Consider the following 18,394-nt stretch of genomic DNA (forward strand, 5'->3'; position numbering starts at 1 on the left):
ATGCTTTCACTGTTTATACATTCAATTAGAATAATAATGTATTTTGGGTTTTTTTTCACCCTCCAAATCAACTGTCTGTATTGTGTCAATAGTTGCTTTATACAATTGCTTGTGGTCTTTTACGTAATCCCAAATTGCTCTCCTTGCACAACTCTGTACTAACTGGAATTGAAACACTGCATCGGTGTTCATCTTGGCACCCATCAGTACACAGAGTGAGTGAGGAGTCGTCTTGACTCCCGTTGAAGAATGTGTTTGATGACTTTTTTCGTTTGTCGATCGACTATTTACTAATTCCACATGTGCAGTTTTATTGTGTTTCGCAACGTCCATCCGTCCATTTTCCATACCGCTTATTTCTCATTGGGGGTGCCGGAGCCTAGCTCAGCTGTCTTCGGGCAGCGAGGCGGGGGAGTGGGGACAACCTGAATTGGTTGCCAGCCAATCGCAGGGCACACGTAGACATACACGCTCACTCTCACACTCGCGCCTAGGGACAATTTGGAGTGGTCAATCTGCCTGCCATTCAGTGACGTACAGTCAGTGGAGGCTCACCTGTCATCATGGAAATATCAAATGAAAAAAATTAATTAAACAGTTAGATGTATTTAGTGATTTGTACTTTAAAGTTCTTGTCCATTTAACTTCACCGTTGTAGGATTTTTTTCCAAATCGCTGAAATTTCACATTTACCGTTCAAATACGAAGTAGAGACGAGCGGTGACGTCATCGATGACGTCAGTGCCTCACCAGCCATGAACCTCACCGCACGTCACTGCTGCCATTCATGTTTTTGGAGTGTGGCAGGAAACCGGAGGACCCGGAGAAAACATATTGAATAAAATGCAAATGATACTCCACGATCGCTTGCTCTTTTCCAAGAATATTTAGTTCGCTAACCTGATCGAAATTTATATTCATATCTTTGTTTTTTTTTTTTTGCATGACGATTCGGACTCTCGCCGCTACGTATGAAATCACGCGCACGGCTACACGAGCTATTTTCGAGTGCCAGCAGATAATAACGGCGATTGAGGTTATTCGCAATTTGGTCACTTTCCAAATGGGGACGAATGGTATTGTTACATAACGGTGGAAACGAGAGCGGCAAAAAAACACATTGTTTGGAAACTGGGAGATTTGGCTCTCTCGTCGTGAGCCGTGAGTATTGTGGTCAAAATCGGGAGACTTAATAGGTATATATAAATATATATGTTTTGCAATGAATTATGATTAAATAATTCCAAATTGTCTTTCAGCTTCCTTTCATGACTGTTCCTCTGTTGCGCCGCTTCCTGATGTGTGCTTTCATATTTAAGCATTTACCCAATCACATTTCAGCCATCATTTGTTTCCGGGGTCAAATTGACTCATTCGCAATCCGTTCAGCAGGCCGCTGAGTGTAAAAATAAATGTCGATGAAGCTGTTGCTTTAACCAATCAGATTTGGAGTTGGCGACCCAAGGCCTGCTAAGGGTGCTGGAAACCTCAGATTTTTCCCAAACTGAGTGGCTAGGAACATGATTGGCAAGTCACTAGCCAATCATAGTATTAGTCGCTGCTAGTGATAAGAGCATACCGGCCGGAGCTAGCACACCGTATCTGTGGCGAGCTGCATAAGCAAATATATTGTTGTGTTCATTTAATAGCGGTTTTGTCAACCCACATTGGCTGAAGGAGGAGAAGAAATTGATTTGGTTTGAGATTCATGCTAAAGATGGACTTTTCCAGAAAAAAATGGACATCATTCAGGTAGGTCAGTTATTTCCTGGCTAATGGTACCCTCTAGTGGACGCGGAGTAAATCACACCGCACTTTTTTCAGTCTGGATGTATTCAGACGTAGCACTACTGAAGGCCTGGTGATAAAATCCACACCCGCCACTGCTCAGATGGCAACCAGAAGCAACTTCTGATTGATTAAAAATTGATATGTCATGGCTTGTTGTTAAAAGTGATGAGAGAAATAGGTTGATTATTTGTTTTTTTTTTAATAGTTTTGAGTTGGCCCACAACCTTGAGGCCCACTTCCTCCGCACCTCCACTCAGCAACGTGGAGAATAAAATTTGGGGTTCCTAAAACCGTATAATCTTTATTCTTTCAGCTACCATCAGTTTGTTTTTTTGTTTGTTTGCTTTTGCATGCGCTAACTGATAAGACTTTAAGTTCTTGCTCAACAAGAACTTTGAAAGTCCACATGCGGACCGATTTGCAAAAACAAAATGTCCAAATAAAGCGCTTGAGTGTCTCCCCTGTGGGCGTAGCGTGCAATTTGTTGACTGAACAACTTTGTGCCAAACTGGAATTTTGGTAATGTTACAATAAGGGCGGGTCTGCCCGTCCTACCCCACACCCACACACCCCACCCCTTGGCGTCGTCGTGCAACAGATAAAAGCTGACTGGAGGTCCAGGTGGAGTCGTGGTGATGAAGATGATGAAGACCATTACTCTGCTCGCAGCTCTGCTGGGTGAGGACTTTATCAGGTGCTTTTCAAAACCTTCATCTGCCCGCTCACTTGCTAAGCCTCGCTCTCTCTGTCGTTGTCTTCGTCTCCCTCTCTATCTACTCTCTCTTTCTCTCTCTGTGTCCCCTCTCCGGTGTGTGCAGCAACGGTATATGTTTGCGAAGGAGTGACCTTTGGCCAGCTATGCCAGGGGAATCCCTTAAACAGCAGGAGAACATCTGATATTTTTGGTCAAGGCTACTACGGCGCCCCGCGGTAAGGTGTTTGGACCCGGCAATTTAGCCTGATGAGAGTTGATTTGTTGACGCGTGTGTGTGTGTGTGTGTGTTTGTACCTGTGTCCAGTGGGAGTAGGACTCACCAAGGTTTGGACATAATTTGTCAGGATGGCTCAGAGGTCTATGCTCCATTTGATGCCACCATCACTCGGCAAGTCATTGTCTACAATGACCCCAAGAAGGCGGCCATCAACAAAGGTCTTGAAATCCGGGGACAAGGTCAGCATTGCACTCACATCGACACACAGAGGTGAAAAATGTCAATCCTGTGTTGTAGTTAAGTGGAAATACGGACTTCATTATCATGATATCTTATTTACATTGCGTTGTCGTTTACTGACCACATTTTAGATTTGAGTTATGAGCGTGTGTTACTTGCGGGTTGAGTGAACGCTGGCGTGTTTGGCTGGAAAAAAGTTATCCTGTGGCTGTAAAGTCTCCTTGAGACTTTTGGAAGGTTCTTATAAATATCGCGTATTATTATGATGATGATGATTATGATTAAATTTCACCCATCTCCTCCGTGCAGATCTTTGTGTCAAACTCTTCTATGTGAACCCGGACAAGACGTCAGGACAAGTGAGAAAGGGTGAACGTCTGGGCATCATGATGCCCATGCAGACAGTCTACCCGGGAATCACCTCGCATGTACACGTGCAGATGTGTGACAGGAGCAACCCCACAAAATACTTTTGAGAATGGGAGGGTGGGCTGAAACAGTGGCGATTGAACACGGCACAATGTTTAACGATTGAATTACGACTAATTTTGTGACTTGCAAAATCGAAAATAAAAGCGGTTTCAAAATGTCTTTGTTGTTAGTTTCATCTCATTTAGTGTTGCGTACAAACCATGTCTCAAGAATACAGTATGTCACGATTTGCAACCCCAAAAATGCAGGCGGGGGGGAGGAGCCAAATTGTATTGAATAAAGCCAGCAGCAACAAAATCTCAAACAACAAAGTCGTCAGAACAGAAATGTCCAAAGTAGAAAACAAAACCACGAATAAAACATGACAAGGTGAAACAAAACTGACAGGGTGTGACAAACATTGACCTGACCCTGAATGGTCGCGCCAGGAGTGCTTATAACCGCCACTGATTAAAACACACAGAGCACACAGAGCAACCGCTGCGCTCATCGTCGTACGAGAAGTCAAACACACACACACACACACACACACACACACACACACACACACACACACACACACACACACACACACACCGCGGCCCAGTAGTCGAGTGGTTAGCACACCGTCTTCACAGTGCAGAGGTCGCCGGTTCACGTCCCGGTCCGGCCTCCCTGTGTGGAGTTTGCATGTTCTCCCCGGACCTGCGTGGGTTTTCTCCGGGTCCTCCGGTTTCCTCCCACACTCCAAAAATATGCATGGCAGGCAGATTGACCACTCTAATTTGTCCCTCGGTGTGAGTGTGAGAGTGACTGTTGTACGTCTTTGTGTGCCCTGCGATCGGCTGGCAACCAATTCAGGGTGTCCCCCGCCTCGTGCCCGAAGACAGCTGAGATAGGCTCCAGCCAACCCCGCGACCCTAATGAGGAAGAAGCGGTACGGAAGATGAGATGATATATATATATATATATATATATATATATATACAGTAAAGTCTTGATATATCGATAGTCCCGTTATAACGATATTTTTTCGGACTCCCTTGAATATCGATATAACGAGACTTTACTGTATATATATGACGTGCAGTCAGGGGAGGCAGGTGAGGCTGTGCCTCACCTGTCATCATGGAAAGCTGTCATGGAAATATCAAATGAAAAAAATTAATTAAACAGTTACATGTATTTAGTGATTTGTACTTTAAAGTTCTTTTCCATTTAACTTCACCGTTTTAGGATTTTTTTTCAAAATCGCTGAATTTTCACATTTACCGTTCAAATACTAAGTAGAGACGAGCGGTGAGGCAGCAGCCGGCTGAGCCTCACTATGGATTGCGCAATCACTATGCTTACTGTGCTGGCTTGCTCTGCAGTGAGACCGCATTGCTGTCCTTCTGCATAAACACTGTACTACAGTGTTTATTTTATTTTATTTTTATCAAAACTGTGTGAATAGATGAGGCACACAGTTCTCCTGCCTCATGACAGGTGGCGCCGGTGATTAGAGATTCTTCTTGCCACTCCTCGGCTGCAGAATAATAGAATTAGAGACAGAAAGCTACAGTAAACAGTTAGCAAGTAATGTGCAACCCTGCAGTCATTTTTTTCGTGTCGCTTGGCCTCACTTTCAGAATGGAGGATTACATATCGAAATTGAAAGAATTTTCTAAACTGGACTTTCAATCGAAGCAGGAGGTAATAATTAAAGGAAGACCAACACCGGAGCTAAAAGGTTTGCTTCAGACAACGGGACACAATACTCGCTCAGGCTTTTCAGGCGGACTGGTACACACGAAACGAAAAGGCTGGCTGTGTGGATGTCCAGCAAAAAAGCGCCTTTTCTGCTTTTCCTGCCTTCTCTTCTCAACTTGTGACAATGTCTGGACTCAAATGGGATATTGCGACCTGAAAATTTTACAACGGAGCCTCATCAAAAATGAGCGAAGACACAACATCAGCATCCACAATGCTAAGGTAAAGGAGAAGCGGGAGCTTTTCTTCACTGGCAGTGATCTCCGTTGGGACAGAGAGACTTTTAAAACTTTAGAAAGATAAGGAAGGCTTCTACAAAGAAGTTATCCATGCCTTTCTTCAGAAGGAGCGGCGCATGGACTTCATTTACAAGTAAAGGTAACACGATAATAATGTTTTTTTTTAATTATTTATTTTCTATGCTACAGTTTGTATATATATAAAGAATGCTGACATGAAATTTTAAACAAAACACGTTAACTGTTGCCAATCAAATGGCGAATAAACTACTCTGTAGAGTTCATATGTTTGTAAATCTGACTATGATGACGTCAGTGCCTCACCAGCCATCAACCTCACCGCACGTCACTGATTACACACCGGCTTTGATCGCTGTCCAGTCACGTGATGTCGCGTAGTGGCTGGGTTGCCAGATCAGCTCAGTATTACAGCATCACACAAACTGAGAATACAATGTAACTTTCTTAACAATGTCCCCCGAGGTACGTACATCGTAAAGTTGCGACTTTAGTCTTCCAACCATTATGTGAACCGCTGTGTCACATTGAGGTCCCGCGGGGCCGCCGTCCCGCGTGTTTTCAAAGTTTCCCTTTTACAACACACCCGATTCCAATGAGCAGATTGTCGGCAAGGTCTGCGGAATCCTAATATTGAACGCGTTCATTTGAATCAAGTGGACCGCAACAGGGAAAGTTGGAGCGCGTGCGGGACGAGGGCCAACCAGGAAGTCGTTTGACATCGCGAGACTGCCCCCTTGTGGCCAGGTTACATACGACAATGGATGACGACGATACCCATCATGGTGGAATGTTTGACATTTTATCACGGTAAAGATAATATATTTAATTTCGAAGCGCCTTTCAAAACTCTCATGGTCACTTTACAGTCATACTTTGATCAACTTGTTTCCTTTAAAAAAAACACGTAACATTATTACTATTTATGAAGTAATAACTTCTATGACGGTAATCCTAAGTAAGGTATTGAAGCCTGACAGAGCTGCTAACAAATCTGCCACGTCACTTATAAGAGCAGAGCGTCAAGAACACAAAACTTACACCTGTCTTTAAATTAGTCCCCCCCTCAACCAAAACCTTTATTATTCCATCATATCCTTGCAATGTTTATCCTTTTGGATACGTCAAATGTATTTACAAGCGAGTCGCACGTCAGAGGGAGCAGAGGAAGGTGAGGAAAGTCTGTCGCTCTCTCAGCTCCAGATCGCAATGTCGTGAATAAACCATTTCATGCATTTTTAAACATACTTTACTCATGTCACGGTGATAGATCAAGAGTCATGATTGGACCCCCCCCCCTTAGGAATATACATTAAAATATAATAATGATTCACTGCACTTGTTGAAATAACTAATGAACAGATGTGCTAAAAGTCAAACAAAACTGAGAAAGAGGCACATGTGGCAGAAAACACACCATGTCACAGTACTTTTTCTTCATGACACAAAAAAGAACTATTGATGAGACCCCCCCCCCCAAAAAAAAAAAAAAAAAAAAAAATCAGCAGTTTTTGGTTTGACAAACAATGACGAGGTAAGGCTTAACTCCTTTCTGTCTTGACATCTCATGATGGCAGAGCATGCAGAGGTGAAGGCCAAATCTACAAAGTCAAATGTTCTGCACCTGAAGCAGATGCGCACATGCAGAAAGTGAATGACAACTCTTCATTTGTGGTACAGTCTTTAAAAGAATGAGGGAGGACAAAAAATGCAGGCGGGGATGAGAAGCGGAGCAAAGCGCACACAAATAAGCAGAAGCAGGAATCAAAGCTCGGGAGAAAAATTAACCAAAAGAAAGAAAGAAAAACAATCAGAGCAAGTATGGAGTGTTAAATCAGAGTGGAGTTTGGCGGACAAGAGTCTGTCGGCTTGGATTTGGCCCGCTATAGATTTGCCCACGCGTCTGAGGCAGGCCAGTTTTCAAGACTGCCACTCTCGTTGTGCACCCGCTCGCCCAAGGTGAAGCTCAATCTGTACCGCAGTTCAACTTGTTCCTACAGCAGAGAAATTGGGCGTAAAGGGTGGAATCGCGGCACGAGCAGATCTGCGTAGCGCTCGGCCGTACTTTGTCTGGGTTCGCCAGGAGCATGATCTGCGTGACGGCGGCGGTGGGAAGGATGGGATTGAACGCCGGCAGAAGCGTTCCGGACGGCGGCTGCAATTTCACCGCCATCGACTGCAGGCGGAAAGCATCACGACTCATCGACAGAGCGAAGGCGAGACCAACAAAAACACGTCACTGACCTTATGAGCAGCGACGTGCAAATCGATGTTGGTAACGGGCACGGGGGCCGAGGACAGCATGGAGATGATCGCCACCCGCACGTCAGGGCGACACGGCGGCGGATCCCGGGCAAAATGAAGCAGAACCCGCAAGCCGTGTCCATCAAAGAGCGTCACGGGGAGCAGGCTACCTGGGAGGCAAAATCGACGCGAGGACGGCGCTTTGGATTCAACGCCCGAGAAAATGAATTCAATCGGAGTCCACTCACTAGGTTTAATGGATTCCAGAGGCACAAAGACATCAGCTAAGGAGACCTCAGCGGATGGATTCTCAACGCTGGTGACCTCGGAGGCGAGGGGCAACGCAGGGCGGTCTGAGCTGAAGGCCGGGAATGGGTTGGGGGTAACGTTAGAGCCCGACTTGCTCTGTAGATCTCTCAGAGTTGGTTTCAACTGCTGTTTGTCCCTGTGCGCAGACACAAAGACGGATGAACCTCACCACGCCTGCTACTGTGGGACTTGGCAGACACTTTGAGTGCCCGACGATTTTCTCACCTACTTCCCAGATGACTTAGTAGAAAGAAACAATAGATATATACGTCCAATCGAGAAGAAGCGTGCGTACCATTTGACCTGCAGGCCCTCGGGAGGGAGGGATTGCTGCAGCAGCGTCTTTCCTAGTAAGTCCAGCTCATCCAGGACTGAACCTTTGGACGCAGAGGCGGGAGAGACGGGGTGCGAGTAGGAAGAAGGTTCCGGACTCAGGAGCAGACCGGATGCCGCTGGGGTGTCTGCATCGATGCTGTCGGATGACTTGAAGGAGACATTGAGATGAATGAAAGAAGAAGAAATAAAACTCATGACACGTATTCTTCCACCAAGTCCCCGTCACCCACCTGGAAGGAGTCCCACCCCGTGGAGTCCTCCGGCTGGGAAGGAGGGTTGGAAGTATGTGTTCCTTCACTTAAACCTGCGTGAAGCAAGACCGCAAAACGTTTTGGGGGCTTCGCGTCAATGTCAGGGCACGACGGTGCGCCCAAACATTACCATGTGGCGACTGCAAACAAATTGTAGGCTACTAGCCAAAATCTACCATATTTTCCCGTGTATAAGGCGCACGCACCCCCAATGAATGGTGTATTTTCAAACCTTTTCCATATAGAAGCCGCATCAGACGTTAAGGCACACCTTCGAGAAATAAAAAAAGCTTTCCAAATATAATATAGAAATATACAAAAGTTTTCCAAATGGGCTTGGCTTGGGCCGCGCACTGCTTCTATAGGGGGGAGGGGGGGGGGGGGGGTCGGTGGCTTCTGCCAGTACTTGCGAGCCCCGCGGTGGCTCAATATTCCTTCACATATCAGGCGCGCCTGTGTATTAGGCAAAGAAGGGTCATCTTTGGAAGAAAACCAAGGCTTTAAGGTGAGCGATCATTCACATTTTTCGGGGAGTCCTTGAAAATGTTTTTACATGAAAATGATCATTTGTAATGGTCAATGTTTGGCTCTTACATTTACTTAAAACCACTTTTGTGCATTCAGGAATTTATGTACAAAGTGCGTTGCTGACATCCCATCGCAAAGGAAGGAATTTTGAATGATGTATTTTTTTAAGCATTGAAATTTACTGTCAAATCGTATTGCTGTAATGCAGGGGTGTCAAAGTCATTTTTTGCCGCGGGCCACATTGTAGTCGTGGTTTCATCTCGAGGGCCGTTATGAATTTGAGGAACCCATTAGAATGTTTAAATCCCTTCAAATATTACACATAGAGCACACAGCAAATTAATCAATAACTCGTTTTCAAATCTGAAGTCAAGAATAATGACTTTTATTGTGGTTGACATCCAAAAATATGAAATTTTGGCTCAGATTTTAGCAATCATCATGGAATTTAACAAGTTTGATTTGCTTTCGCGGCCCGGATTTGGCCCGCGGGCCTTGACTTTGACACCTGTGCTGTAATGCTATGGACATAATTTAAGAACTAGGATAATACAGTGATACCTTGGCTTACGAACTTAATTGGTTCCCAGACAGAGTGTGTAAGGCGAAAAGTGTGTATCCCAAAAAATAATTTCCCATAGGAAACCCTTAAAATGAGAATAATCCATTCCAGGGTCCCCATAAAACATCATTTTCAACTACACACAATAGACCTTATTTAATGTATAATAAATGTGCTATGGTATTATAATTTAAGAAATAAACTGTACTGTATAATAAAGTACTTTTATTGACCTTTGTGATGGTCGTTGATGGCTTGATGGAATGGAGTGTCCGCTTTCCTCAGCATTAAACACTTGATGAGGAACGTAGCCTTCTTCTTTCACCATCTTGAGGAATGATCCCTTGGAGGTGCTTTCTCTGTGATAATTTTATCTATTCCTCATCAATTGTGATCTGTTTAGCTGGGTTGATAGCTTTTTGCAGCAAGTGTACACACGGCTTGTGCGTGTTATTTGTGGAGCCTGATTGATGGGATATTTTAACCTTCCAGTCTACACTCTGCTTTTGAAAGTATCAAAGTTGAAACAAGTCCAAATTTCACTGTTTTCTATCCATTTTCTCACCATTTCACTTTTATTTTTTTTTTGTTTCAAGCTCTGTCGTCTCCCTTTTGTGTGTGTGTGTGTGTGTGTGTGCGTTTTCTCACTCTCTCGCTGTCATCTGCCTGTCTCTTTAATGTTTACCCCCCCCCCACTCACTGCTGCGTTCTTGACCAATCACATGGCTTTAACCGAAGACACCATTTTGTTTTTAGGAGAACGCCTCACTCTCCCTCTGTCTGTAACCCCCACCCCTCACTGCTGCGTTCTTGACCAATCACGTGGCTTTAACCGAAGACGGGGGGCGGGTAATAGAGGACAAAACAGTCGTCCACCATTTTCTTGTTCACTCTTGTTTCACATCACTCATTGTGGCAGCTCCGTGTGTATCCCGAAAAATAGTTCATACGCCAAGGTAAATTTTTCATAAATGTAACGTTGGTAAACGGAAAAGTTCGTAAGCCAAGGGGTTCGTAAACCGAGGTATCACTGGGAGTGAAATTCAACACTGAATGATGGGGCCCAAAATTCAGTGACTAATTTTGCCACTGGTCAGGCGTTCTACCTTGCAACTAAAAAGGGTACAGGTGTAACAAAGAAAGTATTTTTTAAACTCAATCACTGCCAGACGATGTGCAAAAAGGGTTCCACTCCAGTGCCAGGGTTTTTGTCATTTTCACTCAAATTCCAGTACCCACTGAATATGGAGTTTTAGGACGACATAAACATTTAATGCAGCGTAAGAAACCTCATCAGAAAAAAAGAGTTAATTCCTAAGTTATGAGGGTCTGGAGTTATCTGAGGTGCAAGCCGGGGCGGCTGTCTACTTTCCTTTCGTCTTTTCCCTTCAGGGGGCGGCTGTACAAAAGGCAAATGCTGCCCCCTCGTGGGAGGGAAAATATTCCCAGAGGTCTGACCAGTGCTTTATATAAATTGGGGAATGGCAGTAAATGAGTTAATGATGTCAGGTTACCGAGTGACATGAGCTCATCATCAAGTAGAGAGATGCCAGTTTCCTGCGAGGTTGCATTGAGGCTGTCTGTTGGAGTCGGGAATTCTGGGAAGGAGGGGGGCGACGTGTCCAACCCAGACAGATCCAACAGCGCTGTTCCCACTGCCGGGTGAAAATTCCGGTTGAGGGAAAAACAAATTCCAAACGTGCTTGCTCACCACTAAAGCGCCGGGCACCGTTTCACCAACCTGTCTGTTTTTGTGCATTCAGGGCATTGTTGCTGTTCACAATCTCCCCCTTCACCCGCTGCTTGTACAAATTGATGACGTGGGTCAAGTTGTCATTGGCCTGCAGGATCTCCGCTGCGGAGAGCCAAAACAAGATGTTCTTTAGAGCCGTCATTGTTTCAACAAAAAGCACAAAAGCTGAAAGGTTTGCGTGGACTGATAGACCAAATTATATTTGGGTGAAGTATTTTTGGTGCGCAAACTATAAAACGCATTCAGAATCACAACGCTCACCTAAAGCCTCATCGTTATCCTCCGTATCACTTGCCAATCGGAACAACGTGGGTCTCATTTTTTCGCAGCGCTGGTAAAGGTCCTGTGAATGCAACGTGCAAGCCCGTGATGACAATGGTGTTCCATTTGTAACAAAAATACACACACATATACACATACATATATATATACATACAGTAAAGTCTCGTTATATCGATATTCAAGGGAGTCCGAAAAAATATCGATATAACCGGGACTATCGATATATCCGATATAACAAGACTTTACTGTATATACACACACACACACACACACATATATATACACATATATACACACACACACACACACATACATACATGCATACATACATATATACATATATACATACATACATACACATATATACATACATATATACACATATATACATACATATATACACACACACACACACACACACACACACACACACACACACACACACACACACACACACACATATATATATATATATATATATATATATATATATATATATATATATATATATATATATATATACATATAATAGATATATACATACATATATATATATATACATATAACCATATATATATATATATATATATATATATATATATATATATATATATATATATATATACATACATATACACATATATACATACACACACACACACATACACACATATATATATATATATATATACATACAGTAAAGTCTTGTTATATCGATATCGGCTATATCGATAGTACCGCTTATTACGATACTATTTCTATGAACGCAAGGAGAAAATTACATGCGCGCAGGGTCGGATATATCGATAGTCCCGATTATATCGCTATTTTTTTCGGACTCCCGAGAATATCGATATAACGAGACTTTACTGTGTGTATATTATATTAATTATATTATATTTTTTATATATATATATATATATATATATATATATATATATATATATATATATATATATATATATATATATATATATATATATATATATAGTAAAGTCTCGTTATATCGATAGTCCCGGTTATATTGATACTATTTTTATACTATTGGATTGGATTGGATATGCCTTTATTAGTCTCACAGTGGAGAAATTTACATTTCACAGCAGCAAAGTGATGAAAGGAATGGAAGTAGAAAAACGAAATACATGAGCTGCTGGAAAGGCAGCCACTCTCGCGGCGCCGTCTTGAAGTCAAAAGAACAAAAAAAACTAAATAACAAATAATATGACAGCATAGAGACAATATGACAAAACAAAGACAGAGAGACATTCATTCTTCAGGACTTGCTGTACCCTCTTTGTGATGACATGAAACAGTTCTCGATGAAAGAGGAGAGGATCAAAGCGTCTTTCCAACAGTGGATCAGGGACATCATGGTGGAATGTGCACGTCGACTACAAGCTAAATGTTGAAAGCAAACACGCAGCTGTAGCATCCATTGACGAAAAGAGATTGTCTCACATCTCCTGTTCCACATAAATCTGCTTCAATTCCAAGCCGCGACAGTTGCATATACGCATCGGCGCTCTGCGCTGACGCTCCTTCCTTCTTATTGCGGGTTCCTCAAGCCATGCATCCATCCAGCCGCAGACCGTCCAACAGCACTGACCTTTCCGCTAAACAAAGCGGGGCTGTGAAGATGCTGCCCATTACAGGCGCAAAAAAGCACAATGGCCCCTTTGGTGTCCAGCGATGGCAGTCGAATGGCTCCGACATTCCTCCCATTCAAAAACAGTACTGGCATATTCATGCTGCCGAAAAGGCGCAAGCGCTCAGCACAGTCTCCTCCTTGATGAATGTCGTGGTCAAAAATGCTGAAAAACAATCTGTATCCGTTCCACACGATGCACAACAACACAAAGTGACAAAAGAAAACACAAAACAAGACAAAAACAACCAAAAAAAGCACGGCTCATGAGAGCACTTGCTGAGGCTGCCTACTCGGCGCCATCTTGGACTTCTATTCTTCTATTTGTATACTCTATATATATATATATATATATATATATATATATATATATATATATATATATATATATATATATATATATATATATATACACACACATACATACACACACACATACAAATACACACGTGTGTGCGTGCGTGCGTGAGTGACATGACCTGTATGAGCTCAGCATTGTTCTGATTTGTAGTGTTGGCATCGTAGTCCTCCAGGAGCTGCGTGAGACATGTGATGCTCTCCTTGACCTCCTGGATGGTGCCCACTCGTTTGGTCACTTTCTCTGCTCGCTTCTGATCCTAAGCACAAATGAGAAGCGACTTAGCGAATGGCGCGAGTACACCTTTCGCATCCTTTGTAATTCAATGAACACAACAGATGGCCACTCCCGCTTTATGTCTCTGGTCTTGGGTTTACTTACCTCTTGGACCATTTCCTTGATGAGTTTGTTGGCGGCTTTCAAGTCTTCAGGATGCGAGCTGTTCAGCAAGCGAGACAGCATCTGTCAAAGCCAAGAAGGGCATTCAAGGGAGACGCCAACCGAGGCAAGAGACAGGCCAAAACCCCCGCTTGTGTCCACCAACTGGTGATCAGGGTCGTACTTTGGACTTTTCTTCATCTTCAAAAATGGCATTTTTAGGTCTGGGTGGCTGAAGATTGGGTAGTTTATCAGGGGGCAGTTCTGGATCTTGTTTAATAATACCTGGAAACAAAAGAAAAAGGCTCTTGGTGATTTGCATGTCAGTCGATGAATTGTTATAGTTATAATGTGTATTGATCGCAAAAGGCTTTGCATACACCTCATACCTTGTTTCTTCAGCATTTGATAGGCGTCTACGATTTTGGCCTCATCGGGCAACCCCAACGTCCAGCTGTAGATCAACTCCAAAACCTTCTTCTTGACTGGCTCGGGTGAGCGTGAGCCCAGGTACTATGTCAGCGCAAGATCACGGCTCACGTCACGCATAGTCTGGGGGGGGGGGGGGGTCTAAAACGAAGCGCCGATGCACTCCACCTGGAGTAAATCCTACCTTTGGGGAAACCACTTTGATGAGCTCATTCAGAAAGCGGAACTTGCCCACTTCATTATGAAAACGTTTGCCGCAGTTTTTCATGCACGACTCCAGAACCTGGAGGACAAATGAAACACGACTTGGGGTTGCTTCGGCATGCTCATAAACCCAGTGCATACATGAGGCTTTCAGGGATGAAGAGGTTCGGTTCATCCTCATAAATAATCTGCCAATATGTAAATGTGTGAATACAGAAATGAGAATGTGAATGTTCCCATTCCAAATTTCAGCCTGCAGTGTAGCCAAAGATTATAAGCAGAGTTAGCTTGTAAAACAAGCAGATCAAGCTGTCACGTCAGGAATGGAGAGTGCGATAAACCAAACCACCAGTTAATGGGATCACTGCGGTACCGGTGTGAGGCGTAACACCTTGTACGGTTCCCTCTTTTCCCACCCTATGGTGCGCTATACAAATGAGTTTTGTAGGACATTGTAAAAAAAAGAACGCTTCAAACCAGGTGCATCAACCTCGTGTAAAATAATTCTGACTAAAATGCTTAGAAATGGAAATGTACCACGAGAGCTTGCATGGCTTCCCACTCTTGCGGAGATTGAATCTTGTGGGCCAACAGCCTGGTGGCCAGTTGAGGTCTGCAACACAAAAGCAGAGACTGAACGATAATGACATCGGATAATCCCCCTGCCCCGTTTGTGTGGCTTGACAAAAAGCGTTGTTGGACTTCAACCATTTGCAATCCGTTTCGGTTTTTAATTGGCTCATTCATTTCAGACCGCGACTGTAAAAAGCCATCCGTTCTGATGCTGCGATAATGTCCTCTCACCCTTCCAAATCATTGTTGAGCTGTTCGCAGAACGCATTGATGCTGCTCCAGTCTCTTTCCTTATTCAATGGGTTGGTTGCTCGGTCTGAAACATGAAACAGCCAGAAAACGCAAAGCGGTGGTGGGTCAACCACATTTTAAGTACACCGTTCTCACAATCATGAAATCTGACAAAACCTGCAAGATACAATTCGGTCGAGTTGCTGCAGCACACCACGTCGTCCAGATCACATATTTTTCAAATATTGTGCAGGGCAAATTTCAGACAAAATAATTCAATGGCATTTATGTGGCGAGAAAACTTATTTACTATAAATAATCTCTTTGTTCCACCATCTATTACAGTGACGTATAGTGCCTCCTCCAGCATTGCACCACTTAACCAGAGTCCTCACTACACACGGCCACGTTAATGGCACGCTTTCAAAAATTGAGCCATTCTGGATAAGATTCCTCGTTATTGCTCAATTATTTCAGTCAACATTCCACAAATATCTGATCCAGCACCTGCGTTTTTTAATCAATTGCTAAGCATTTAAATGCTCTTCCACTAGATAGCAAGAAGTGCATATACTGTCGTCTTCTTCTTCTTTTCCTTTGGGCTTTTCCCTTCAAGGGGTCGGTCGCCACAGCAAATCAGTGTCCTGCATCTTTAGAGGTTTGATCCGCATGTTTGTTTTGGCCAAGCTTTTACGTCGGACGCCCTTCCTGACACAACGCTCTGTATTTATCCGGGCTTGGGACGGGCACAAGAAGACATATGTCCCTTTGTGGATACAGAACAAGCAACTCGCTCAGTAAACACAAAATGGTAATCGGCACAGCAACATTCAAAGCAACAAAATCACGAATGATCTTTTTATGGCAGCCGATGCCGGTTCACTCTCCATCCTCATTCTTCTCGACCTGACCTCAGCTTTTGACACCATTTCCCACCCTATCCTTCTCGACAGACTTTCCACCCTAGGCATCACCCACACCCCACTCCGCTGGTTTCACTCCTATCTCTCTGATCGCGCACAATTCATCCAAATCAACTCGTTCACCTCACGGTCCTCTCCGGTGTCCTCTGGTGTGCCTCAAGGGTCTGTCCTGGGGCCACTTCTCTTTATTATCTACCTACTTCCTCTTGGCAATATTTTCCGTAAGTTTGGCATTCACTTTCACTGCTTCGCGGATGACACCCAACTCTACCTCTCCAGCAAACCCGACGCTTCTCTTCCACCTTCATCCCTCTCATGTTGCCTCTCAGAAATTAAATCCTGGCTTTCCCATAACTTTCTCAAGCTCAACAGTGAAAAAACTGAACTTCTTCTTGTCGGTACCAAATCCACCCTCCACAAAACTAACAGTTTCTCCCTCACCATTGACAGTTCTACCGTGTCCCCCTCCCCTCAGGTCAAGAGTCTGGGTGTCATCCTCGATAGCTCACTTTCCTTTCACTCCCATATTAATAACATTACTCGGTCTGCTTATTTCCACCTCCGTAATATTAACCGTCTCCGTCCCTCGCTCACCCCTCACTCCGCTGCTATCCTTATCCACAGTCTTGTCACCTCCCGCATCGATTATTGCAACGCACTCCTCTTCGGTGTCAATCAGAAATTTATCCATAAACTCCAACTCGTCCAAAATTCTTCAGCCCGGATCATCACCAAAACACCCTCCTTTCACCACATCACCCCTGTACTCCAGCAACTCCACTGGCTACCGGTTAAACATCGTATCGAATTCAAAATACTTCTGTTTACTTTCAAAGCCATCCATAACCTTGCTCCTCCCTATCTTTCTGACCTGCTTCAAATCTCTGTTCCCTCTCGGTCCCTCAGATCCTCATCCTCCCTTCACCTCTATGTGCCCTCTGCCCGTCTCACCACGATGGGATGCAGAGCTTTCAGCCGCTCTGCTCCCAAACTCTGGAATTCACTCCCACCCAACATCCGTAATATTGACTCCCTCCCTATTTTCAAGGCTCACCTCAAAACCTATTTGTTTAAAATTGCTTTCAATGTCTAATTCTCTCTATTTTATTATTTATCATTTTACTTATGGTTTTATTGTTATGTGCTGTGTTCTATTGTTTTTATTGTGAAGTGTCCTTGGGTGTTTTGAAAGGCGCTTGAAATGAAATGTATTATTATTATTCAAAAAAGCAAAAACGATACTCACCATTTGATGACAATACGTGTATATACTGTATGTAACCCGTGTGTCCAATTTTGTGTGTTTATGTGACGTTTTGGGTTAGTTGTTTGTCGTCAATTTTCCCCCGTCTCCTTATGTAAAATATGAGCTTGGCTAAATCAAGATTGCAAAGCATTGATTTAGGGTCAGTGCAGGCAGCCTCAAGTTACAACGAACGACTTCGTTCGCTCGCTTCGACGGTATGGTATTGAGGATATCGGGTCAATTCCAGGACATTCTGAGGGATAAACAGCACTAATATACTCAAAGTAAACCTCGTTATTGCCACCGGGAGTCCCGGTATCCTGTCACTTAGGACGGCGCTCAATATATCGTGCCACGGAGCTAAAAACATGCCATTTTTTGCAGTGTTGACAGCTGCCGTGTACAGGTAGCGCTCAAGCTAGGTTAGCATCCTCTGTTGTCACGGAACCGCTTTCCGCCTTTGCTGCCCACTTCAGCAACATTGACACTTTGCACTATGTCGGTAAATGACATATTAGGCGTCTCCCGTGACAAACGCTTCTTTATTTAAGCACAAATACTCACTGATGCGAGACTCCAAACTCTCCGAATCGGGAGGAGCAGCCATCGCAGCGAGCTTTATGTCGTTTGTGCGTCTTCCTTGTGACGAGCTACGTAAAGGCACGTAGAGGCGGAAAGAGCACAGAACGGCACGAAATAGAACTCAACGGGAATAATCGTACATATCGTTTAATTGGAAAACTGTTAAACAATGAC

The 18,394-nt window shown here is 43.8% G+C and overlaps 2 protein-coding genes across 3 annotated transcripts; one reads left to right on the forward strand and one right to left on the reverse strand.

Moving 5' to 3' along the window:
- Positions 1 to 2,376: 2,376 nt before the first annotated feature.
- LOC148885888 (leukocyte cell-derived chemotaxin-2-like) lies at positions 2,377 to 3,554 on the forward strand. The gene is made up of 4 exons (XM_089018873.1): positions 2,377 to 2,469; positions 2,610 to 2,721; positions 2,811 to 2,962; positions 3,273 to 3,554. The coding sequence occupies exons 1-4, from the start codon at positions 2,427 to 2,429 to the stop codon at positions 3,437 to 3,439; spliced, it is 474 nt and encodes a 157-aa protein (XP_088874999.1). The 5' UTR covers positions 2,377 to 2,426; the 3' UTR covers positions 3,440 to 3,554.
- Positions 3,555 to 6,848: 3,294 nt separating this feature from the next.
- Positions 6,849 to 18,363, reverse strand: gga1 (golgi-associated, gamma adaptin ear containing, ARF binding protein 1). 2 transcript variants are annotated; one of them, XM_089018870.1, is made up of 17 exons: positions 18,203 to 18,357; positions 15,470 to 15,554; positions 15,203 to 15,278; positions 14,646 to 14,744; positions 14,422 to 14,545; positions 14,217 to 14,317; positions 14,036 to 14,116; positions 13,776 to 13,913; positions 11,628 to 11,709; positions 11,355 to 11,468; positions 11,128 to 11,268; positions 8,503 to 8,576; positions 8,232 to 8,419; positions 7,876 to 8,072; positions 7,628 to 7,797; positions 7,449 to 7,559; positions 6,849 to 7,377 (listed from the first exon to the last, which is right to left on the reverse strand). In XM_089018870.1, exons 1-17 carry the CDS (start codon positions 18,243 to 18,245, stop codon positions 7,267 to 7,269), a joined length of 1,935 nt encoding a protein of 644 aa, XP_088874996.1. In that variant the 5' UTR covers positions 18,246 to 18,357; the 3' UTR covers positions 6,849 to 7,266. The 2 variants fall into 2 exon arrangements, with proteins under 2 accessions (XP_088874996.1, XP_088874995.1); XM_089018869.1 differs by having other exon boundaries at positions 7,628 to 8,072; positions 18,203 to 18,363.
- Between the last annotated feature and the right edge of the window lie 31 nt (positions 18,364 to 18,394).

The sequence above is a fragment of the Hippocampus bargibanti genome, linkage group LG17, assembly GCF_051943395.1.
Source record: "Hippocampus bargibanti isolate YZ-2025 linkage group LG17, ASM5194339v1, whole genome shotgun sequence".
Lineage (NCBI taxonomy): Eukaryota > Metazoa > Chordata > Actinopteri > Syngnathiformes > Syngnathidae > Hippocampus > Hippocampus bargibanti.